At 38.5% G+C, this 24,654-nt stretch overlaps 12 protein-coding genes across 12 annotated transcripts; 8 read left to right on the top strand and 4 right to left on the bottom strand. All coding sequences in view use genetic code 12, as the record gives it.

The window, feature by feature from the left end:
- Positions 1–81: 81 nt before the first annotated feature.
- Positions 82–1,179, bottom strand: RCL1 (rRNA-processing endoribonuclease; the record flags this gene model as incomplete). The annotated part of the gene is made up of 1 exon (XM_049325115.1): positions 82–1,179. The coding sequence occupies one exon, from the start codon at positions 1,177–1,179 to the stop codon at positions 82–84; it is 1,098 nt and encodes a 365-aa protein (XP_049179213.1).
- Positions 1,180–1,606: 427 nt separating this feature from the next.
- On the top strand, positions 1,607–2,815 carry TAF4 (Taf4p; the record flags this gene model as incomplete). Its single annotated transcript, XM_049325114.1, has 1 exon — positions 1,607–2,815. One exon carries the CDS (start codon positions 1,607–1,609, stop codon positions 2,813–2,815), a length of 1,209 nt encoding a protein of 402 aa, XP_049179212.1.
- Positions 2,816–3,131: 316 nt separating this feature from the next.
- YCS4 (condensin subunit) lies at positions 3,132–6,671 on the top strand (the record flags this gene model as incomplete). Its single annotated transcript, XM_049325113.1, has 1 exon — positions 3,132–6,671. One exon carries the CDS (start codon positions 3,132–3,134, stop codon positions 6,669–6,671), a length of 3,540 nt encoding a protein of 1,179 aa, XP_049179211.1.
- Positions 6,672–6,995: 324 nt separating this feature from the next.
- On the top strand, positions 6,996–8,852 carry LPT1 (lysophospholipid acyltransferase; the record flags this gene model as incomplete). The annotated part of the gene is made up of 1 exon (XM_049325112.1): positions 6,996–8,852. The coding sequence occupies one exon, from the start codon at positions 6,996–6,998 to the stop codon at positions 8,850–8,852; it is 1,857 nt and encodes a 618-aa protein (XP_049179210.1).
- Positions 8,853–9,491: 639 nt separating this feature from the next.
- HEM15 (ferrochelatase) lies at positions 9,492–10,778 on the top strand (the record flags this gene model as incomplete). Its single annotated transcript, XM_049325111.1, has 1 exon — positions 9,492–10,778. One exon carries the CDS (start codon positions 9,492–9,494, stop codon positions 10,776–10,778), a length of 1,287 nt encoding a protein of 428 aa, XP_049179209.1.
- A 157-nt stretch (positions 10,779–10,935) lies between these two features.
- On the bottom strand, positions 10,936–11,964 carry MED4 (Med4p; the record flags this gene model as incomplete). The annotated part of the gene is made up of 1 exon (XM_049325110.1): positions 10,936–11,964. The coding sequence occupies one exon, from the start codon at positions 11,962–11,964 to the stop codon at positions 10,936–10,938; it is 1,029 nt and encodes a 342-aa protein (XP_049179208.1).
- Positions 11,965–12,132: 168 nt separating this feature from the next.
- On the top strand, positions 12,133–12,975 carry KGF56_003744 (uncharacterized protein; the record flags this gene model as incomplete). The annotated part of the gene is made up of 1 exon (XM_049325109.1): positions 12,133–12,975. One exon carries the CDS (start codon positions 12,133–12,135, stop codon positions 12,973–12,975), a length of 843 nt encoding a protein of 280 aa, XP_049179207.1.
- Positions 12,976–13,275: 300 nt separating this feature from the next.
- Positions 13,276–14,661, bottom strand: KGF56_003743 (uncharacterized protein; the record flags this gene model as incomplete). The annotated part of the gene is made up of 1 exon (XM_049325107.1): positions 13,276–14,661. The coding sequence occupies one exon, from the start codon at positions 14,659–14,661 to the stop codon at positions 13,276–13,278; it is 1,386 nt and encodes a 461-aa protein (XP_049179206.1).
- A 121-nt stretch (positions 14,662–14,782) lies between these two features.
- On the bottom strand, positions 14,783–16,175 carry KGF56_003742 (serine/threonine protein kinase; the record flags this gene model as incomplete). Its single annotated transcript, XM_049325106.1, has 2 exons — positions 14,783–15,469; positions 15,564–16,175. The coding sequence occupies 2 exons, from the start codon at positions 16,173–16,175 to the stop codon at positions 14,783–14,785; spliced, it is 1,299 nt and encodes a 432-aa protein (XP_049179205.1).
- Positions 16,176–17,337: 1,162 nt separating this feature from the next.
- On the top strand, positions 17,338–17,661 carry KGF56_003741 (uncharacterized protein; the record flags this gene model as incomplete). The annotated part of the gene is made up of 1 exon (XM_049325105.1): positions 17,338–17,661. One exon carries the CDS (start codon positions 17,338–17,340, stop codon positions 17,659–17,661), a length of 324 nt encoding a protein of 107 aa, XP_049179204.1.
- A 430-nt stretch (positions 17,662–18,091) lies between these two features.
- On the top strand, positions 18,092–18,727 carry KGF56_003740 (uncharacterized protein; the record flags this gene model as incomplete). The annotated part of the gene is made up of 1 exon (XM_049325104.1): positions 18,092–18,727. The coding sequence occupies one exon, from the start codon at positions 18,092–18,094 to the stop codon at positions 18,725–18,727; it is 636 nt and encodes a 211-aa protein (XP_049179203.1).
- A 597-nt stretch (positions 18,728–19,324) lies between these two features.
- On the top strand, positions 19,325–24,358 carry SWR1 (chromatin-remodeling protein; the record flags this gene model as incomplete). The annotated part of the gene is made up of 1 exon (XM_049325103.1): positions 19,325–24,358. The coding sequence occupies one exon, from the start codon at positions 19,325–19,327 to the stop codon at positions 24,356–24,358; it is 5,034 nt and encodes a 1,677-aa protein (XP_049179202.1).
- Positions 24,359–24,654: the final 296 nt, after the last annotated feature.

The raw sequence follows: 24,654 nt of genomic DNA, 5'->3' as shown, positions 1-24,654 counted from the left end.
TTTCTTTTCTAGAAATAAGTTTTAGAAGTAATGAAACATGTAGAATGCAATGAAAAAAAAAAAAAAGAAGATGCAATATAATTAAGCTACTTTTTTGGAAATATTTGTAAAACCACTTCCTTTTAATGAAAGGGTGATAAATTCTCCGTTATTGGTATCATCAGGCTGAAGAAACGCCTCAGTTCCAAAAAACTCTTTGATATCTCTGAGAGCATAAAGCAAGTTTTCATCAACCTCGCTTTCATGTATTTTGATTCTTCCCAAATCCTCTTTACCAATAGCCATAAAAACAAGACTGAAGACCAATTGGATGCGTCCAATACTCCCACTCTTTGTTACCTCATTCATTAGTTGATATGCGGTCAATTCGCCCAAATCTTCAGGTAATGACTGTGCTCCACCAACGTTATCTGCAACTATTCTCCAGCCTTTTTTAGATTCTGCTATCAAAGTGATCCCAAAACCGGGCGAATTACCCGAATTTGCTCCTTTCCAAACATCAGCTGTAATGTTAACTTCACAGCCGGTGTTTTTTAGTACTGTTCGTGCACCATCAATCATTCGGTTGACAATGGAGGGACTTACCCTAGTGCAATAAGCGACTCCTCTAATTGCCGAAAATTTTGGAACATCGATCGCGTGAATAGTCAAAGGAACTGTTAATAGCGAGTTACATATTAGGTGTACCTCGCCTCCTCCAAGTGGAGGAGAGCCTCTTTTCAAGATATGTAACAAGCAATCACGTACACCAAACTTTTCCATAATAGGTAAAAACCCCCATTTTATAGCATCAATACCAGTCTCATTTAAGTTATTGGTCAATCCTTTAAAAATGATACTAAACTTGTTTTTTGAAAATGGCGCCAACATCAACATAGGTTCAATAAAGTAACTAACAGATTTCGAGGTTGGGCAAGTATGTGTGATTTCACCACCAACAATGATCCCCGGCCTATATATGACAGTTGTACCAGTATAGGATATTTCAATATGCGAGCCATTTGTAACTGATTCAATGAGTCTGAGAAAGGAAACCTCGTAATCTTTTAACCCAGGGTTCAAATCATTCGACTTGATCTTTGTGATTTTTATAGACTTTGCTGCAAGCGTAGCCAATACGATTCGAAGACGAAAGTTACGGTAACCTTCAAAAACTAGCAAATTATTATTCAGCAGCATCTGTACATATACAACTTGACAAATAAATACAAATAGCCACTATTATCAGACTATCCAGCCTACCTATCCAGCCCTTTATTTCCCTATCGATCTATCTATCTATCCATCTCTTCTCATTTCAATCCCAATGCTTTATTTTTCACCTTGCGATGATCATCGCAGCACGCTACCAACTGTTTATCTCTGCTCGGGATGCAAAAGTTTGTTCAAACAAAACTTTTGTTTTTTTTTCGCTTGTGCAAATGTACACTACCTCTTTACTCTCCAACTTTTGTTTTTTTCGCTTGTGCAAACGCACACTACCTCTCTATTCTTTTTTTTGTTTGTTTTTGGAAAATTTCAAACATTGAACAAATGATACCCACCAAGAGGGGCATTTATTTGATTGAAAGGGCTAGTTAAAAAGTGAATATTTGAAGTTAAAACCATGTCGACTTCTTCCCAGGGACTCGATCTCAAACGCTCGGCATCTCAATTGGACGCTAGTAGTGAACCTGTTAAAAGATTGAGGTTTGACGAGACGCTAAGTTCTAACCCCAGCACGCCTATTGACAATGATTTGCAAAAGACTATAAATATACTACAGAATGTACCTGGTGCCAATGTCTTGGGCAGTTTGGACACAAACATTTCCTCAAACGATATGAGCGATACTCCTTCTTTAAATGCGGTAAATGGCGGCGGTGATAATAGCAGCAGCAACAACAACAACAACAACAACAACAAGTTGTCGTTTGAGGCCAAGTCAGGTCCATTGCTGGACATTTCAATGTCGACTTTGAAATATGACCAACAAGACTCGTCAAAGCTTAATGATGCCATTGCAGCTGCTGGTGTTGATATCCAGAAAGAAGAAGAGCTTTTGTTACAAAAACAAATCAATAGAAGAGCTGACGGAATGATTGAGGGATTAGAGATGTCTGTAAAGTCCACTGCGTCAACACCGTTTTTGAATCCCTATCATCTTTCTTCGTTTCTCGGCAAGGTTTCTCGCACTCACCAAATTAATCAGAATTTTTTAGAAAATGGAGACATACTCAACTTGATATCAAATGCTTGTGAAGAATGGATATCTCACCTTGCGAGTAAGGCACTCATACTATCCAGACACCGAAGAAGAGGAATACTATTTCCTTCAAAGAAGGGCCAGTCTCTGTCTTCAGTACAGAGGTCCGCTGTATCTAAGGAGTTGCGGAATATTGCTCTAAGGCAGAAGGAGATGGAAGAAAAGAGGGTGCAGAAGAGGATTATGCTAGGGTTGGAGAAAAGTGCTAGCGAACTGGTTGGAGGTGAAAATGGTGATGGTAAAGCAGGTTCAGAGGAAACACTACATCGGGCTGCTAATGCTACAGCAGCAATGATGTCGACAGGTAAGAAGAAGTATAGCTGGATGAATTCCAGCAGCAATGGCGGTGGCGCTTTAGGTGGCGGCATCGATTCGGGAACAAGAGGGAGCTTTGACTCTAAGAGTAAACAAAGTCCAATCATATCTGTGAGAGGTGATAATGGTTTGCGATTTAGAGAAATACGTTCAGCTAATGCAATAGTTTTAAGGGATTTAATAAGTGCTTTGGAAGGTGAGAAGAAAGGAACGCAACAAATTGTAACAAAAGGGTACGCAAAATTAAGAGACTAGGAAATGAATCCCAAGAAATGCAATTCTCAACAAATGAGTCACAAGAAATGCAATTCTCAACAAATGAATCGTTATACATAGAAATGAATCGTTCTACATAGAAAATGACTCTTTATCAATGTCATTTTTATCATCAAATTTCCCATTGGGGATTTTTTTTTTTCTTCACTAGACGCGCGACTAATCTCTTTGATATCTCCCTCTTACTTTCACAACTCTTCTTGTTGTTTCTCCAAGATTATATCCACCAGTCTTAGTGGGACTGGTAGTAAGGTTGTGCGTTGTGCTTTTATCCGTTTCGGTTTTTGCCCTTAAGATGGAGTTTAATCTTCAATTCTACTTCAATGATTTTGACGTTGACAAAGATTACAAGGTTCAGTTTGATGATTTGAATGGTAAGCTAGGCTCGATTATTGATTTGTTGGCACACGATCCACAATCTATTGCAACTGATACTGAGTTGCTTGAGGATGTGATAGAAATTACAAATGGGTTCAAGACTCTTGAACCGAAACAACAAAAACAGCTATCGTATCTGCTAATATCTTCATTTAATACAATTGGACAACAGGTGCAGCAGGCGTTGAGAGATGACGATTTTCAAGATAATTTGGAGTTCATGAAGACTGTTATGGAGAGGTATGGTTATTTGATTTTTGTCCTTTTAAAGCATTTGGGGAACGAAGACTTTCTGCAAATTAGTGCCGCTAGATCTCAAAAACGGGTGTCAAAGGAACTCTTGGCCAAATGGAGATCCAACTGTACCGAGGTTGAAAACGCGTTGATCACAATCAGAACAATCATGAACATTGATTTGGAGAAAATCTTTCTAACAACGCCTGAAAAGGACTCTTATATAGAGCTTTTCTCAAGACCGATGATCAATTTGATGGAAAGTCACGAAAGAATGAAAATTGTTGGAATCAAAATGGTTATGTTTGAGGTTTTGGCCTTGGCAGTTACAAAACATGCTCATGGAAAGATAATACAACACTCCATCATTCAATGTCTAACGTATTATGCACATCTCCCGCCATTTATGGCCTCGTTTCTCAATCTTTTGTCAGAAAAGTACGATCATGTGCATTTAACCGAAGCGATTTTGCGAGAGATTGCACAAACAAACTTCAACTCCAACGATACCAATGGACCTAAAGCTATATCTGCATTTTTGGTTAAACTTTCCGAGTTGAATCCAATCCAAATCTTGAGACAAATGACGAGTCTCTCGCAGTTACTAGCGAACACAAATACAACATTGAGATGCGCCGTAGTGGAAACATGTGGTAATGTGGTTGTTGATCTAATAAAAAATGCCAATCGGAGCGATGCAGACGAGGATATACATCGTGCAAATCAGCAGGTGGAAAAATTACTAAATTTGTTAGCGGAGAGGTTTCTTGATCAAAGTACATTTGTTAGAGCTAAGGCTATACAGGCTTTCACGAGGGTAGCAGATTTGAAGTACAAATTGACCGAACAACGACAAAAGATGATAGGACTTGCGGCAAATTCTTTAGACGACAAAAGCACTTTGGTACGACGCAATGCAATCAAACTCATGGGTAAGCTCATTTTGAATCATCAGTTTCAAGGTGTGCATGGGACCCAGCTTACCCTCGAATTTTGGGAAACACGATTGGCGGAGGCAGAGAATAATTTAGTCAAGTATATGCCATTAGCGCAGGTAAAAAAAGGTAGTAATGACATAGAAGAAGAGGAAGAGGAGAATATTCCCGTACGTGACTCCGACTCTGGTTCCGACTCCGACTCGGGCTCTGGATCAGACTCTGGTTCCGATTCTGACTCCGACTCTGGCTCTGACAAATCAATGGAAGTGCCAGAAACAAAAAAGGAGCTTGGTAATAATGACGATCAACAGAATGATAACAACAAATGCGATGAAAATGATCGTATGGAAACTGATGAACAAGATGCAACAAACATTAATGACAACCTACCCGACTCAACTACTCTAGCCCGAGCCAAACTCAAGTTTGATTTTTATAAAGATGCAGTGGACTTTATAAAAAGTGTTGAAAAGGGCACAGATAAGGTGTGCCTGCTTCTATTTTCTAAAAATAGAAACGAAGCAATAGACTCAATGGACTTTCTCGTGCTTGCTGACGCTTATGGGATTAGAAATGCTGGCATTGGAATTCGAAAAATGCTTCATTTGGTGTGGATTAAAGGAACTTCGGAGGAAGGTAAATCGGTGTCTGCCCATTTGGTTGATTGTTATAAAACCCTTTTCTTGTTGGCACCAGAGGGCACACCAGCAGAGAAGTCGGCTTATATTGCTAAAAATTTACTAAGCTTGACTTGCGATGCATCTATAGCAGATTTAGCTTCTTTGGAAAAGCTACTATGTATGATGTACACTATGCATATGATAAACAGTGAGGTCGTTAAAGTATTGTGGCAAGTGTTTAGAGCTGTTGATATGGAAGAGAACAAAGAAGTGCAAGAGAAAAGAAGAGCAGCAATTATAGTGCTAGGCATGCTTGGCAACGAGGATCCGAAAGTTGTTTTTCAAGGTTTATCCTTCTTATTGAATATTGGCTTGGGTGATGTAGGCCAAAAGGATTTAGTTCTTTGTCGTTACTCGTGTATTGCCCTACAAAAGCTACATTCTAGACAACTTGCAACTTCCACCACCGCGGAGTTTGGGTTAGAAGAAGAGGCTACTGAAAAACTTGGAAATGTAATACTTTACTATAGCGATGATTCGGAGTGGTTCACTGTTGCAGAGCAAGCAATCAATGGTATCTTTCAGATATCCTCCGATCCAATAAATATCTGTTCCAGGTTGGTTCAAAAAAAGTCTGACAGTGTCTTTAAGTCTAAATCTCAGCATGGACGCAAAGCTGTGGCATTATCGCAATTGCTTTTCATTATAGGACATGTTGCAATTAAGACTATTGTATATCTTGAAACTATGGAAGCTCAATTCAAGAAAAAAAAGCAAGCTGCTGAAAGCAGCAGCAGCAAGAATCAAGCAGAAAAAGATTCTACTGGCGATAAGGAGCTCGAGATGATTGGAGGTACGTCTGAGGATGACTTTGCCGATGCCGTGATACACGTCAAGGAAAGAGAGATCCTTTTTGGAGAGCAATCACTACTTACGGGATTTGGGTCCTTGGTCAAACATATTTGCTCTTCTCCACTAAAGTACAAGAACACTCAGCTTCAGCGACATGCCGTTCTATGTCTTGTTAAGCTAATGTGTGTTTCTTCAATATATTGTGAAGACAACCTACCGCTATTGCTAAATATTATGGAAAATTCAAAGGATCCAATTATTAGGTGCAATTGTATTTTAGGCCTTGGGGACTTGGCTGTGAGCTTCAATCGGTTGATAGATGAAAACACGGATTTTATATATCGACGCCTTACTGATGAAAACATTATGGTGCAAAGAACTTGTTTGATGACAGTGACTTTTCTAATTCTAGCTGGGCAAGTTAAAGTGAAGGGACAACTATCATCAATGGCCAAGTGTTTGGAACATTCCGATCAAAGTATAAGCGACATGTGTCGTTTGTTCTTTGCTGAGTTGGCTACAAAGGATAATGCGATTTACAATGGATTTATTGACATTTTCAGTGGATTGTCATTTGATGCAACCTTGAGCAAGGATGCTTTTAAACGAATCTTGAAATTTTTGATTGGATTCGTTGATAAAGAACGGCATCAGAAACAATTGAGTGAAAAGTTACTCGCAAGATTGGCAAGGGCCAAAGATGAAGAGGAATGGAAGGATATTGCCTATGCTTTGGAAACAATTCCATTTACCAATGATACAATTACTACTGTTCTTAAGGACGGATACCAAGTCGTACTGGCTAAGGATTAGTAGCGTGGATATATCTACCAATATCCGCCCACTCTCAAAAAACCACAGATTCTCATTTTCTCATCTTCTCATCTTCTCATCTTTTCATCTTTTCATCTTCTCATCTTCTCATCTTCTCCTTCTACACTGTGTATTGGTGAAGCCCAACTGTCAAACTTTGAATTGAACTCTTGGAAATTTTCCCGCTACCAACTAGACTTTGTTTTTTGAACCAAACAGGCTTTAATATTTGTGATAATTTTTCAACATTCTAGTACAACACCGTGCTTCTTCCTTCACTCCTTCCCCCTCCTCACCCTAGCAATTGCTAGTTTGTTGCTATAAATGATAAGTGCTATACAAATCTTGATCAATTCACTACTGGACATTACCGGTTTGGACCAGGCAAGTATTAAGATATTAACATGCACTTTGCTTTCATTTGGGTTTAGCATCATTTTTAAAAGATTACCCGATCAGAATTACACGTTGAAGAATATATACAATGTTCTAGTTTCTGCATTTTACGTTTTTGGAATATGTGATTTACGAAGCGGATTAGGCACACTTCTCATATCTTCATTGGGCACATATTTCATAACAAGGTACTTGAGAACATCGAAGATGCCGTGGGTCAATTTCTTATTCCTAATGATACATATGGCCTATAGTCATGTTCATCTTCAGTTTTTTGATGATTACGACCCTACTGTTATAGATATAACTGGAGCCCAAATGATACTAGTTATGAAATTGTCTGCGTTTGGATGGAGTGTCCATGATGGGAAGCAGCCACGAACTAGTTTGAACGAGTACAACAAGTCTAGAGCTATATACAAGCATCCAAATATTTTGCCATATATTGGGTACCTGTTTTTCTATGCGTCATTGTTAACAGGACCAGCTTTTGACTATGTAGACTACGATAAGTTTATGCACTCGACTTTGTTTGATGATGTGCCCGAGGAAAAAAGACCGGGTAGACGTGTTAAAAGAAGAATACCAAGAAGCGGGAAGCAAGCTTTTGTGAAACTTTTGCAGGGTTTCTTTTGGGCATTTTTGTTATTTCAAGTACCAAAGTTTGCTGATTTAAAGTATGTGTTTAAAAATGAGTTTGTCACGGATCATGGATTTGTCTACAGAATTTTCTACATGTGGGTTTTGGGATTCTCATACAGATTAAAGTACTATGCAATCTGGACTATTGCAGAAGGGGCCTGTATACTTTGTGGGATTGGATACAATGGTTTTGATTCTGAAACTGGGGAGTTCAAATGGAATCGAGTACAAAATATTGACCCTGTTGCATTTGAAACCGGCCAAAGTGTTCATGCTTGTTTAGAGGCATGGAACCAAAATACCAACAAATGGTTAAAATATTATGTGTACTTGCGGGTTGCCAAGCCTGGTAAGAAACCGGGTTTTAAAAGCACTGTTTTTACATTTGCCACAAGCGCATTTTGGCACGGAACCAGACCTGGCTACTATTTAACTTTTGTTTTGGGCGCGTTGCTCCAAACAGTTGGCAAGTATTATAGAAGAAATATAAGGCCCTTTTTCTTGAAAAGTGACGGAAGTTCGAAACCGACAAAAGTTATCTACGATTTTGTTTGTTGGATCAATACACAGTTGGCATTTGGGTTTATTGTTCAACCTTTTGTCATTTTGGACTTTAAGAATTCATTATTGTGTTGGAAAACAGTCAATTATTGGCTTGTTTGGGTAATTGGGGTTTCCTTTTTTATTTACAATGGTCCGCTCGCAAGATATTTCAAGGTCAAAGCTCCTTCTCCTCCTAAAAAGAAACCGGTTTCTGACAATCCTGCTGAGAATGCGCCGTCAACTTTTGAGTCGGTACTATTATCCAATGAAGAAAACCGACACGTGTCGCATGCTGTAAAGAAGAAGTTGGAGAAAGATTATGATGCGCCAACTTTGGGTTTACCATCGTTTGACGTGTTTCAAGATATGGATAGAGAAGAGATTGACGATGACATCAAACACTTGCATGATGCTTGGGTATCCTTTAAACAGCGCAAGTTTTTGAATGGTAAAGATAATGATAAAAATGATGATAAAAATGATGATTTTGAAGGTTTAAAAGATGCATACAAAAACTTTATTGACGAGATTAACCGCATCTTCCAAAGTGAAAAAAAAGAGGTTTACAATATGAAAGAGAAGATTTTGACTCAACTATGAGAACAAAGAGACACATATTCTAAAGATTATATCGAAATTTCACCACAGACTTTTAGTTGTTGTTGTTGTTGTTGTTGATTTTTTTTTTTTTTTTTTTGTTTGTTTCTTTCTTTCTCTACAAGTATAGATTGTTTTTATAAAAGACTTGTTTCTTACTTCTTTCTTAGAACACATTTTAGCCAAAAGTCTGGTTAACGTAACAATAGACCATATTAACCCAATCTTTCTTCCAGTAAACTTCTCCTCTCTTTGTTATCAAAATGTCTAATGACAGGAGATTTTAAATTGAGTTTATTTGATTGGTCTAGTTTGCTCTATAAATTAAAATAGCAATAACTAAATTCTGGGGGAGGGCTCGGTAAACGAGAGAGCGTTTATTTCCTTGTCACGCGATGAGCTTCGAGTTAGCATAGCAAGCTTAGTACAAAAGGTTCCACAAAGGGCTTTGTATTATCATTCCAGCACGTGTGAATTGCCCTAGCATACATACATACACACACACACGCCTCGGCGTTCCTCTGCCCTAGCAACTAAAACGCTTACTGTTTAAAGGTCAATTTTTCATTAGTAAATGGATGATCAAACTTTGGTTTTCTCTCTTTGTTTCATAGTAATTGCACTATTCAAATTGTACCAATAATGCTAATAAAGCCGCTTAAACAACAGGTATTCTTAACGACGTGGAAGGTTTCTACAAGGTTCAATTCAACCGCCAATGCTGCTTCAACTTTGGTAGCAAAGTCGTCGCTGTCGCTGTTGTTGTCGCTGCTGATGTTGCCCACGGGGAGAGTTTCTACAAGGTTCAATTCAACTTTGGTAGCAAAGTCCTCGTTGTCGCTGCTGTCGCTGCTGTCGCCCACGGGGATAGTGTTTATGAATATGGGTGGTCCTTCGAAAAAGGAAGAAACCTACGATTTTCTTTTACGATTATTTCAGGATGGCGATTTGATTCCATTTGGTATATTCCAAAAACCCTTGGGTAAATTTATCGCCAAAAGACGTACTCCTAAAATTGAAGCGCACTACGAAGAGATTGGCGGTGGTTCTCCTATTAGAAAATGGTCAGAGTATCAGTGTCAAAAGGTATGTGAAATCTTGGATAAAACAAATCCGGAAACGGCACCCCATTTGCCTTATGTCGCGTTTAGATATGCAAAGCCATTAACTGAGGAAACTTTGGCGGTAATGCTAAAGGATGGAGTTAAACGAGCCGTGGCTTTTTCGCAGTACCCGCAATTTTCATATTCGACTACTGGATCTTCAATCAATGAATTATATAGACAGACATTAAAGCACGATCCAGAAAGATCAATTGAATGGTCCATCATTGATAGATGGCCCCAGCAAACAGGATTGGTGCAAGCATTTGCAAACAATATTAAAGAGAAACTAGCAGAGTTTCCACCTCAAGTCAGAAATGAGGTCATTATACTATTTTCCGCACATTCATTACCTATGGATATCGTCAATTTGGGCGATTCGTACCCCGCTGAAGTTGCTGCAACCGTTTACAAAGTTATGGAATTGTTGAAATTCTCCAACCCATATAGGTTAGTGTGGCAATCTCAAGTTGGTCCAAAGCCATGGTTGGGAGCCCAAACTGCAAAAATCATTGACAAGTTAGAGAAACGAGAAGATACTAAGGGGATCATTTTAGTACCAATAGCATTCACTTCCGACCATATTGAGACTCTTCATGAATTGGATATTGAAATTATGGAAGAGGCTAAGAACCCACATAAAATCAAAAGGGCAGAATCAATGAACCAAAACGAGTTATTTATCTCTGGATTGGCTGACCTCGTTAAGGATCATTTACAAAGCGGTAAAAAGTACTCAAATCAACTTGAATTGGATTGTATTTTGGGAGGTGAAAGGGCCACTGACACTTTCAAGCACCCAAGTGAATTGTTTGGAAAACACTAAAGCAAAAACAAAAAACAAAAACCAAAAACCAAAAACCAAAAGCAAAAAGCAAAAAGCAAAAAGCAAAAGCAAAAAGCAAAAAGTATAAAGCATAAAGCATAAAGTATTAAAAGCATTTCTTTTTTATCTGGTTTTTTTTATCTTATTTCTCTGTATATTAATCTGAATACTCGTCGTCGGGATCAAATAAATCTAGATCTAAATCAACAGTCTCAACTGGCTCTGTTTTCTTTGGCTCGTCATTATGCTGATCAGGTGTATATGATGATGATGATGATGATGACTTTGTCTCCTTTGCCAATACCTTTTCTTCTGATGTTTCTTCATCTGCACTTGGCTTTTTCTTCATCTCTTCAACTATTTCTTCCTCGTCATTTTGCGCAACGCTGCTGTCAGTGGTAGTGGTGGTACCTAGTATACTTTGCACTATTTCATCTCCTTGAAGAGAGCTCATTGCAAGCACCCCTCGTCTCAATGAATCTTCTGCGGGCCATATATAATTATTAGGATGGATTTGAAATGGCATATTCCCCATTGCTGCTGGAGCTTTTGTAAATTTGGCCAATTTCATGGAGTACTCCAATATGTTTTTAGTAGTAACTTGCGTATTGGAGGCACTATTCTTCTTGGTGTAATTTTCTTTATAACTTGGCGCCGTTGGAAGTTTCTTTAACTCGTTCCTATACTTCAATAACTCCTTCAAATTGCTTTTCAACCTGTCATCAAGATTCTTATTTTTGGACAGCAAATTTTTCACAGCCCTTTTCCTTTGCTCGTGCTTACTTAGATCGGCAATGTCCTGCTCCAATGTATTATTTACCTTGGTAATCTCCTCAATTGTGGAATAAAAGGTATCCTCTTTAAACAGCGAAATATCTTCACTTAATTTGTCCAACAAATTTCTAAACTCGTCCAAATGTTGGACTATAGGCAACCGATTAAATGCTTCAAGTTCCTCATTTGTTCGTATCTTACTATTTGGCGGTAGATGCGTAGTGGAAACCAGCGTCTTTAATGGGTTCAAAGATGAAGTCACATATCCCGATGGTGTTGATGGCACTGTTCCATGATTGCTAGCTCCTGCAACTTTTGAATCTTGTTGAGGTTGATTTAACCTGGTAAATGAGCCAACTCGAGATACAGAAGTCGACTTAAGGGGGGAATCCGCTCTTCTGTGTGGAAGCATTATAACATTGATCCCACAATATACAACAAATGGGTCCTTGTTACCTTTTGTGAAAAATTACTCTTCACGTATTTTTTCCTTTTTCCATTTTTTCCTTTTTCCATTTTTCCATTTTCCATTTTCCATTTTCCGTCTACAGGATAAAGGCCATTGAGTATCTCTTATTCTATGGTTATCAAAGAGACTAACCCCTTTGATGAATCTGATAGTGATGATGAGGATTGCAACTTGAAGAAAAGTGTCGCTTTCAAGAAGAAGCCGTTTACCCCCGTTTCGACGAGTTGTTTGGAACAAGTTTCAGAGCATTTACATAGGTGCTCATTTCAAGTCGAGGAGAAAGAAGACTATAAAGACTATAATAGCTATGATGAGTATGAGATCTTGGGCAGCGGTAATGATGAAGACATTGAAGCAAACTGTATGGATAAATCCTTGTTTGAAACAAGCCCTCACTCCATAGGATTCAAAATAATGCGCAAATTTGGCTTTACAGTTGGTGATTCTTTAGGATTGCATTCAAATTCAAATGCACTAAAAGAACCATTGGGAGTTGATCAACTATCCGGCTACCGGCGACGAGGGCTAGGTATGCACGTGGGCATGGCTGATCTTGCCGATTGGGATATTGAAGAGCGGAAAATGGAAAGGATCAACTTGGCAAAGAAAAATGCTAATTTACTAGATATTTCTAATAAAATGAAGTTGTGCTTTGAGCTTAGTGGCGAATTTGAAGAGTTTCTTGATCACGGAGACTTGAACAATATCAATCCTCTATGGCGACCTTATGCCGAGTTCTACAAGTCACTAAAAAATCCCAGTCATAGCAAGTCAAAGAAAACATTTGCAAATTTTTGTAGATACACAAGGGCCCGTAATGACAGCTTGGATAAGTATCTAAGAGATATCCATCGTTATTGTTGGTATTGTTGTTATTATTTGGAGTCGCAAGATGACCATTTGCAAGATTGCCCTTTAAAAACAGATGATGAAACCAAATCTGCGTGTCTGTAAAGAATGGGTATATGTAGTTGAGCACAACTTTATCAACTATTGCTACATAACACGGCCTTTCTCTCAATATTTCATTTTTTGTTTTGTTAGTTACTTTCTATTTAGCCAAGATATCAACTACAATAATGGGAACTTTACATATGTGTGTACTTTAATCCTATGTTGGACCAAATACTCCTGCTTCGTTTTCTTCGTAAGGCAATTACAAACTCCCACAAATTTTGCCCTTATTTTAACTAGCAATTTAACATGTTTGTTTGTTTCTTTTCCTCTTCTTTGCAATGCACATTGAAAATAATATCATGATAAAAGTGCCTCGCGTGCTAATTTTTTATCTAGGTATAGAGCATTGATTTGCCTAGTCGCTGACACTTGGCTGCTATCCTTTCTATGAATAAACTCACTAATTTGCTCTTCATCTAACTGGTCCAATCTCTGAGCTGGGTAATCTCGTGAAAAATATACTAAAGGTATTGGTTCGCTCTTTTCATAAGCAACATTGGTGTTTGCCTCAAAATTTATTGGGCCTCCTTCAACTTGTGTACTATTTCCCCAGTTTAATTTAACACGACATTCATTTATAGTCATACCATTCAAGTGTGTCATAGCAGCATTTGCTGATGAACGGAGAAGAAACTTAATGTGTGCTGTTCGCAAATCATTAGAAAGCCGACAGTAAACAATATCGCCAAAGCAGATAAAGTATTGTTCTAGCTCCTTCTCTGTAAACTTAGAAGACAACCCCGTTATCTTTATCGTAGTGTTGTTTTCATCAGTATTTGGATTGATATCGGGATAACTTTGAGGAATATGGATACGCTGATATTCATTTCTAGCTTCTGAACTTACAGGATGTGTCACTTCAGATCCCGCGGCAATCCCAACTCTGATAGCCTTCGAGCCAATCATTTGCCCCTGCATTTCTGTCAACGCTTTGTTCATCACATCAGCGGCAAAAAACTTAACAAACCCGAATCCTCTTCCCTTTTTAGTTGTCGGATCTATAATAACTCTTGCATTTCTGATTTGTTTTGGATACTTTGAATCGAATTTGGAAAACAATACAGCTTCTGTTACCTCAGGTGCCAAGTCTCCAATAAACAAGGAATACTCACCGGTATTGCTGTTGGTACCGGTATTGGAACTGAAATTTGTATTGACGTTGTTTTTGCTAGTGGCAAAATTTAGCTTGAATCTTTGCTGGGAGTTGGGTACCAATTGACCGTTCCTTTGTACTGCCAAGTCGAGCGCCTCTCGGGAGTTAAAAGTGACAAAGGCATAAGAAGGTTTCAGCGGGTTTATTCTGTCTCGCATTATTTTAACAGAACTAGGAGGGCCCACCAAAGTACTCCACATATCTCCAATAATTTGTTCTGTCCAGTTGGGATCCAAATCTCCCATCCACATTTGATACTGCTGGTCATACAGCAGCCTTGATACGTTCTGCTGCTGATACAAGTCCTGTCTAGAGCGATATGTCAAAGATGACGAGGATCCAGACGGGTTGTAGGCAGCATTAGTATTGGTATTAGTAGTGGTATAGTTTCTATTGCTGAAGTTGTGATTTTTCTGTAAATGGTAAGATTTGCGGGTATCGTACTTGTTGGAATAGCCGCCACTCGGTCGCTGTCCATCGTACCCCCTGGAACGGGCTCTATATGACCCCTGAGGACCTGACGGGTACATCTTTTGCTATTATAACTATTGCTTCGGGTACAACCTTTTTCTGGTAGCAGTAGCAGTAGTAGTAGTAGTAGTAGTAGCAGTAGTAGCAGTAACAGTAGCAGTAGGTTTTTTTTCACTTTTGTTAATGGGATATTTTTTCGCGATAAAAGCTTTCCAATTTTGGTCTATTATTTTTAATCCATTCATGTTCAAAGCAGCCATCGATATCCAACCTATCGCTTGCGTTTACTTTCAACAAAGCGGAAATGAAACCCTTTGCCGGCTTTGACACTTTGAGAAACTGTTTTTTATTGAAGTTGAGTATACCTTCTCTACTAGCTCTCAAAATGGATTCCTTCAGTTGTGAGTAAAAAGGTGAGATTCCCGACAAAAGTATATGGGTAATTATTCCGAGGGACCATGCATCACATTTGAAGCTATATGGGGTTACTGCTTTCCCCCTTAAGTCACACTTGAACACTTCTGGAGCGCTGTACTCGATCGTTCCAACACAGGTATTTGTACGTGTCTGTGTCATTAGCTTTGCAATGCCAAAGTCGCATATGAATATCTTAGACTTTGGTAATGGGAGTTGCATCAATATATTGTCCAATTTTAAATCTCGATGGACAATGTGTAAAGATTTATGTAAAAATTGAAGTGCTTTCATTAGTTGAAATACAATAAAAATTGTTTCTTTTTCTGGAATAGCCCTGAGATAATTTTCATGAACAAGGTAGGAAAACAAGTCACCCCCGCATATAAGATCTTGGAAGATATATATCGAGTTTTCATCAGCAATAGCTTCATATACTTTGATAATGTTTGGCTAAAATAAAAGGAACCATTGTTAATAAATTTGGCTGCGAAAGGAACCAAAAAAAAAAAAATAAAATAAAATAAAAACGTCGAGTGCAACATACGTGAGATGCTTTACTTAAAAGATGCACCTCTCGAAAGTGTATATCATCGTATTCGAATTTTCCAGTTTGCCTTTTAGGAATGATCTTTACGGCAAATGGTGGTGATTTTCTCTTTGTGAATTTGGCAACGTAGACTGAACCAAAGGAACCAGAACCTATTTTTGTATTTGTAATTTGCCAATCTTTCAACTTTGTGACTATTTGTTCGTGAGGAGAAGAAATGAAAACTAGCGGTATAGCTTCAAAGGAAATGAAAGCAGCGGTTTTGATTTCCAAATGGTCACCGTCGGTCAATATTCTTGTTTCACCTTTAAACATGTTTTCGGTATTGCACACTGTACCATTTCTTGAGTTATCGTTTATGTATACTATGGGCGAAGTAGTTGGATCGAACTGAATTGACCATATTGTAGCATGATGAAGCGACACTGACGGGTTCTCAATACGAATATCACAATTTTTGCCTCTACCAATTTTGATAACCTCCAGATTAAAGATGGGAAGTGAAGTTGTTGAATGAGCCAGAAATTCAAGGGATTTCTGAGTTTTACCACTAAAGATGATACTTGAGTTATTCAAAGCCTTGATCTTGAGTATACCTAGAAAATCCATACCTGATGGGGTAATACAATAGCCGATAAGAGTATTTCAATGACTGATGGGTGAATTGTAGAATGCTTGCAAAGGTCTGGTTTTTTGCAACATTTTAAAGAAAAACAGTGTTACTGAAGAGCGAAGCGCCACTATCGAGCGAAGCGAGATAGTGGAGAAGCATTGACTAGTGACACTCTCGAGCAGGGCGACCGACACTATCGAGCAGGGCGAGATAATGTCACTATTCAACGCTTCTCCACTATCTCGCCTCGCTCGATAGTGTCGGTCGCCCTGCTCGATGGTGGAACATACTAGCTGTCACTGACGCTATCTTGCCCTGCTCGATAGTAAAACAACACTGTGTCTAAGAGTAGAGGTGTTTTTCTATCACTCTGGAGGAAATACAGAGTATCATATCTATATGGTATATATAAGCCAAAAACTATTAAAAGTGGTGTAGCAAGTCTAAAGAGTAGCTTCATATACTGATGAAACTCAATCAGTTAAATTTAACTGATTTGATTTACTGATTATAATCGATTGTGTGCTCATCCTATATTCACCAACTAGCAGTATCTCCGCTCTGCTCTCAGCTCTCAGGTCTCTCCTTTCTCCTTTCTCCTTTTTCCTCTCTTTCGGCTAGACTCGCTTTGCTAGTCTAGTCTCTAAAGCTAGTCAGTATGCTCAATCTGCTCGATAGTGTCTAATTTGTCATGGCGTCATTAGTATCTACAATGTGTCAATGCTACAACAATTGGCTACAGCAATTGAGCAGTAATCACTTTAGTAGATAGGAGCATGCTCTAACTCAATTGCCCTCTTGTTTTACAATCGTGAAAGCGACATTAATGACATGACGAGAGAAACGCAGATACTATTGAGCAGAGCTAGACACTATTGATAGACACTATCGAGCAGAGCGAGATAGTGTCAATAGTATGGCCACAAAGTATTGTTCGATAGTGTTTAGCTCTGCTCAATAGTGGACCACACTAGCTGCCACCGACATTATTGACCGACACTATTTCGCTCCGCTCGATAATGTCGTGTCTCTTTTACGACATTGACGACATAAAAAAGTGAGATTTTGTTCAAATTATTCAATCTTTATTCAATACCAATCTCTCCCCTCCCCCCCCCCCCATCTCCTTTAAAATCAGTGTTGAATCAGGCTACTACAATGTTTAGAAAGTTATCTACGGGAATAATATCGAAACGGTGTCTACATGGCACAACGAGGAAATTTGCTGGAGCCGAGGCTTTTAGCAATAAGTTCAATTTCAATTTGAACCCACCACAGGTTCACGAATACTGGAATATTTACAACTCTAGTGTCTTGTTTGCCTTTGTGCCGGTGTTTTTGGGTATCGCCTATGTAGCCAAGTATGTTGGTGTTAATTTAGAAGGAAATGCTGGGTTTTTGCAGTATGCCAATAGTGAAAGCTCGCCTTTAAAATCAATAAAATTTGGAGAAACACAAAAGAGAAAACCCCTTGATGAATAGGGAATTGGCTCAAGAAGAAGAGAAAACATTGGATGAATAGGGAATAAGAGAAGTTCCACTCAATCGTGTGGTGGGGAATCTCAACATCTACTGGTTGATAAAAGTTTGTATATTAAATGCATAGATGAGAAACTCACTTTTGAAAAAGAGCGTTTTTCCCCGACAAAGTTGCCTCTATTGAAAACAGGCTTCTTCATCATACTCCTTAATCAAACCTCTACCTCTGTACCATCTTATATCCAAAGAGATCTTCTCTTGCCAATATTTTCGTAATCACAATAAATTTTATTGGCTGAAGTGAAAAATTGAACCACAGAGAGAGAGAGAAAAAAAAACCCAATCATTGATTGAACCCCCATAGAGAAGCAATTTCTTAGGCTTTAGGGTTTAGATTCTAGAGGTTTGAAGATAAGATTCTAGAGGATTGAAGATGATATCAAGGCTTGGTTTAAGGTCATCGAGGCTATCTATTTCTTTAGTGGCACATAAGCCTGTGCAAGTGCCCGTTTTTGCTCAATTGAGGAGCGTATATGGAACGAGAGCTTATTCAGCAAAGGCTACAATTTTCGACCACACTACTGGCAAGACTATAGTGTTACCAGATCCCGAACATCCTGAATATGGGGATTATATCAACCCCAAGCCTGTATTGGCGCAATCGAAAGATCCCTACTTGAAGTATGATGATCAGCAAAATAGAAGGAATTTTAACGATCCAGTGAATATGGACGAAGATATGCTAGACATTTGGTCTCCTGATTATTTTAACTTTGTTTCAGATTCAACTGCTTTGAAGCAGAATGTCATATTTTTTGGCGCAATCTTTGCTGTTGCTGGTATCATTACGTTTTTCCAATTGAACCCTGAAAAACCAGCAATGATTAGATCGTTTCCATATAACGGTATGGCAGACGCCTTGGGTGCTACGTCAGAGGAAACAGCTCATCTTTACCAAGTCAAACCGGATCTCACTGCAGAAGCTGAATGCGGCATTTTGCCGGAGGACTCAGATGTCGAATTGAATAGAAAAACTTATATAAGCGCAAATGGAAACTACATTAATTGACCCTATCGACACTATCGACACTATCGAGCAGAGCGAGATAGTGGAGCACATTGACTCCTTTCGACACTAACTTGGTTCTACTATTATCTGCATGCTTTCACTAAAAACTGCAAAAAAGAGAAATACTTGAAACTGACATCTACAACAAAGCCCTACTCTTTCTCAACTCTCTCAACTTGACTACATCGCCCTTGATCTTGCTCTTCCCCTGTATCTGCCTCTTCATTCCACCTTCTTCTTCAATGGCTCTTCAACACACCTTCTTCAACAGCTCTAGCACTCAAGTGCCAAAAGAGAAATGCTTCAAACTGACATCTACAACAAAGCCCTACTCTTTCTCAACTCTCTCAACTTGACTACATCGCCCTTGATCTTGCTCTTCCCCCATATCTGCCTCTTTAACTTACCTTCTTCTTCGATGGCTCTTCAATTTTTGCTTTTGGTGAATTTTTTTTTTGTTAAAATGAAAAATTTCAGTGCCATTTTCAAAGTTTGTTTCTTGTTGAATAACCAAGAGGTGATATAGATTGTTTATTGGTGGATATATATATTGGTGAGCAGAGGTATAGTATCCTGGGATAGACAAAGAACAACAAGATGCCTATGGTTAATAATAATGGGCGTCGAATAAGGGCGCTGGCTAGACTCAGTGCCAATGAATTGCGGTCTCATGGTGTTTGTAGAGGCAGGCAAGAAATAGAAGCGCCTTGTAAAAAAAGGAAAATATCGAGCAAGACGCAACAAGATCGACTAGCTATTATAATGACGGAATTTTCCGAAGCGGTTAATGAACTTTACCAGCTACAAGAGTACCGAAGCTTAGTTGACTGGAAACCAAGCGACTTTTCAAAAAGTTGCAATAAACTAGTGCCAATGGCGTTTTCGGAGTTTTGTGAAAATGGAGATTACAAGTTGAAATGGAGTCAAGAGATTGAAAATGACAAGGAGTTGAAAAGTTTGCCGTTTCGATTTCAAAAAAAGAGGCTAGCGGAGAGAGAAGAGCTACTAGATGCCCATTTTCCATTTCGAAAACAAGTTTATGAAAAGCATTGTCAAATGGAAAGAGAAAAGTTTTTGATTCAAACAGATATTCCAAAACAACAAGGTAAAAAGATTGTGAAACCAAAAGCAAAACCAGTGAAGAGACTTGGTTTACAGTGGAGCAGCAAAGATGATGATGAAGAAAAGAAACAGGATAAAGAAAAAGAAGAAAAGAAACAGAATGAAGATGAAGAAAAAGAGGATGAAGAAAAAGAGGATAAAGATGAAGAAAAAGAGGATAAAGATGAAGAGAAAGAGGACAAAGCAAAAGAGGATAAAGATGTAGACCTAAATACTTTAGGAACCAACGAGACTTTGGATGAGAGTGGGAACAAAAGTCGAAATGCTATTGATCATAAAATTGGTGGCTCGTTCAATAAAAGGATAAAACGAATTTCATATAGTGTGCCTAGTCTATTGATAACGCATCCAACACATATTCCTGGGTTTAAACCTGAATCGCAAGAGGAAATGCAGAATCCAGGACTAATAGATTCTAGACAAGCTGAAAGCGAAGTAGTGAAATTCAGTCCTCTACCGATTCAAATCACCTGGACCAAAGATGGTTTGGATGTTGCGTCTGCAGTAGCGAAAAAGCTTGATGAATTTTTAAACAACAATTTTAAGACCCCAATTATCGATGAAACAACTTTTTTGGAGTATGGCTACTCGAAAATCGAATACGATAAAATCAACCGTCAACAGCAAGCAATGTTTCGAAAAATTTACCAAAAGATTAATGTCGAGAACACATTAGAGTTTAACGAAAATAAAATCGAAAGACGCAAAATAATACTTCCGCCAACCTCGAATGTCAAGCTCAGCGATCCGTTTAGAGATACAACCTCAGTTTTCCCCAAGTTGCAAGGATCAGCCAATAACATGACCCACCAGGATCATTTGCTAGCTCAAGGTATGACTTTTTCCAGAATCCACCAACAGATGAGAAGACAACATATAAATAGATCCCGAAAAGTAGCATTGATAGTTGATCAACATTTTAAGAAGAAAAAAGGTGAAAAAGATCGTCTCAATAGAGAAAGGGACATGAATTTGAAAAAGATGAGTCGCATAATGATGCAAGCTATAAAAAAGAGGTGGAATGAAGCATTTAAGGTGTATCAAATTATACAAAATGAAAAGGAGGAAGAGCTTAAGAAGATAAAGGGACGAGAACATTTGAGTCAGATGTTAGAGCATTCAACACAGCTTCTTGAAGCACAATTGACATCTTCAAAAGAAGCTACAGCAGAGAGCGAGAATATAGCGAGTGATCTGGAACAATCGAGAAGCTATGACTCTGCTGATTTTTCATCTGAGGATGAGGAGGAGGAGGAGGAGGAGGAGGAGGAGGAGAAGGAGAAGGAGAAGAAGTTGCATACAGCTGCCGCCGCTGATGCTGTTACCAGTGACGATGAGCAGCATACAGAACAAACACGCAATAGCCTTGGTTTCTCAAAAACAGATGAGGATGATATAAACCTATCAGTCGAGGAACTAAGAAGAAAATATGCTAATATAGAAAGCTCTGTTGACCCCACTTCGGAAATGTCAAGGGATGATGATGATAATGATGATGATAATGATGGTGATGATGATGATGATGATGATGATGATGATGATGAAGAAGATGATGATGGTAATGATGGTAATGATGGTAATGATGATGATGAAAATGATGACGCTTCCAGTGGAAAAGAGGAAGAAAAAAAGGAAAACCACAGTCCAGAAGTTTTGAATGGAGAGGAATCGATTACGAATGAAATTTCAAATGGATTTTCTAAAATACACAAAGAAATGGAAGATTCAAATAAAGATAGTTCTGATCATGAGACACTGAATGATGAAACTCTGACCAATCTGGACACTTCAATTCAGCAAAATGGCGGATTAGCGAGTTTGTTTACAGAGCTTGATGATGAGAACTCAGAGAGCGACCAAGATGTCAAGATGGAATCATCAAGTGCCGATAGTGATGATGAATCGATATTCTCAGATGAAGAGGATGCGCAATTGAATGGTAGAACCAGGGAAAATGGCGCCCATGAAACCAATTCTGACGACGAGGAAGAAGCTGTTGAGATAGTTAATGGAGCCAAAGTTAGAGATGTTCCGGTACCTAGCTTGCTCAGGGGTACTTTGAGGCCATATCAAAAGCAAGGTCTTAATTGGTTGGCTAGTCTTTACAATAATAACACGAATGGAATATTAGCAGATGAAATGGGTTTGGGAAAAACGATACAAACCATATCACTTTTGTCATACTTGGCATGCGAGCACCATATATGGGGACCACACCTTATCATTGTTCCCACCTCAGTTATGTTAAATTGGGATATGGAATTTAAGAAGTTTGCTCCCGGGTTTAAAGTGATGACGTATTACGGGTCTCCACAACAAAGGGCGCAGAAAAGAAAAGGCTGGTTCAAGCCAGATGCATTTCATGTTTGCATTACATCTTATCAATTAGTAGTCCAAGATCAACAAGCGTTCAAAAGGCGCAGATGGAGATATATGATTCTTGATGAGGCTCACAACATAAAGAATTTTCGATCAACTAGATGGAGGGCGCTACTAAACTTCAATACCGAGAACCGATTGCTTCTTACTGGTACTCCATTGCAAAATAGCTTAATGGAATTATGGTCTTTGCTTTATTTCTTGATGCCATCTTCTAAGACAAATTTGGCTATGCCAGACGGATTTGCGAATTTGGAAGATTTCCAGCAATGGTTTGGTAAACCAGTTGATAAGATTTTAGAGCAAGCAACGTTAAGTACCAACTCTGACTTGATAGATGAAAATGAGAAAACTACCCAAAAGATGGACAAAGAGACGAGAAATACTGTATCCAGATTACACCAAGTTTTGCGTCCATATATATTGCGACGCTTAAAGAAGGATGTTGAAAAACAAATGCCAGGTAAATATGAACACATTGTTTACTGTCGGTTATCCAAGCGACAACGGTTTTTATACGATGATTTTATGTCGCGAGCAAAGACAAAGGAGACTTTAGCTTCAGGAAATTTTTTGTCGATTATCAACTGTTTAATGCAATTGAGAAAAGTCTGTAATCATCCAGATCTATTTGAAGTCCGACCAATAGTGACTTCATTTTCAATGCCGAAAGCAGTCTCATGTAACTATCAATCGACAAGTCAAAGGATACGTAGTATGTTCAACAACAAGGAAGAATTTGTTGACTTTAATGTGTTAAATTTGGACATCACTATGAACGAAAATCTAAATCACTTTGTTTCTGAATCAACAGCAAGGTTGCAATCCCTGAACCAGTTGCAAAAGCAAATAGATCAGTTAGCCCAATCATTGGTTGATAAAAATAAATCCATCACAGATTATGTTGACTATTACCAAAATTTGATGCTTGAAGAGCAGATTGAAACCAAGAGTAAATTGGAGCAAGTGCGGTACATCAATTCCTTTCGTTGTAACAAGAAACCTTTGTATGGCAACTCCTTGATTGGAATGTTAACGTTGAAAAAACGAAACTACAATGAGGATCCGTTTGAGAAGTATTGTATGTCGATCAATAAAAGGGTTGAGAGCATTTTTGATGAAATTGAACAATTTTCAATTGTGACGCCGCCAGTAGTTGCCTTGGACATGAAGGACCAACTAATACCCAAGTCAACGCAGTACTTGATACAAAAAGAAGTGGAGAGCCAAAAAATCACCAATCCTTTTCACATGTCACAGGTGAAATTGTCGATTGCATTTCCAGATAAAACATTGTTACAATTTGATTGTGGAAAACTACAGCGATTGGCTGTTCTTCTTAGAGATTTGACTGCTGAAGGTCACCGAGCATTGATATTTACACAAATGACAAAAGTATTGGATATATTGGAGCAGTTCTTAAACATCCACGGGTACAGGTACATGAGGTTAGATGGTGCAACTAAAATTGAAGATAGACAGTTACTAACGGAGAAATTTAATCGAGATTCAAAAATCCCCGTTTTTATCTTATCAACTAGGTCAGGTGGTCTTGGTATCAATTTGACTGGAGCGGATACAGTCATCTTTTATGATTCTGATTGGAACCCTGCAATGGACAAGCAATGTCAAGATCGATGTCATCGTATTGGTCAAGTTCGCGATGTGCACATCTATCGGTTTGTTTCAGAATACACAATCGAATCCAATATTCTTAGAAAAGCTAATCAAAAGCGACATTTGGATAACGTTGTTATACAAGAGGGAGAGTTTACTACAGATTATTTCGGGAAATTTTCTGTACGTGATTTGGTCAATGATCCAAATATACCAGAGGCTACAGAAGGTATAACTGATCGAACTATTGACTTTTCTGGTGATGCAAAAATGGGATCTGCGCTTGCTCAAGCCGAGGACGAAGAAGATAGAGTTGCTGCAGGTGCGGCTTTGAAAGAAGTTGCAGTGGATGATGAGGACTTTAGCGAAGAAAATAACAAAGATTCGTCAAAAAAATTTGTTCCAAATAATGACGACTTGACTAACGATGGAGATGTTGACTTTGATTATGATAAAGGAATTGGGCATATTGATGAGTACATGTTACGATTTATTGCAGACGGATACTACTAAGCATAAAGTACGACTTTACTGCTATTCCACACCCTACACCCTACACCCTTGCAATATATCTTGCTTTAACTGAGAATGGCTAGAGAATGATGCTGAAAAAATGGAAAAGAAAAGAGAGTTGAACAAGGAAAAGAAAAGAGAGTTGAACAAGGATTTCATTTCCGCGTTGACCAACGCAAGATAAAAATATACTCACTTGTTTATAGTTTTTGTTTGGGTGAGAATATAGTAGATAGTGCCGTTGAGTTTAGCCCAAGTTGGAATTGTAAGGAGATGGGAGAGACAGGAAGAGCCAA

The sequence above is a fragment of the Candida oxycetoniae genome (genome assembly GCF_023343755.2).
Source record: "Candida oxycetoniae strain CBS 10844 chromosome Unknown scaffold39, whole genome shotgun sequence".
In the NCBI taxonomy this organism is placed as follows: Eukaryota; Fungi; Ascomycota; class Pichiomycetes; order Serinales; family Debaryomycetaceae; genus Lodderomyces; species Lodderomyces oxycetoniae.
This window is presented reverse-complemented; position numbering and strand designations above follow the sequence as displayed.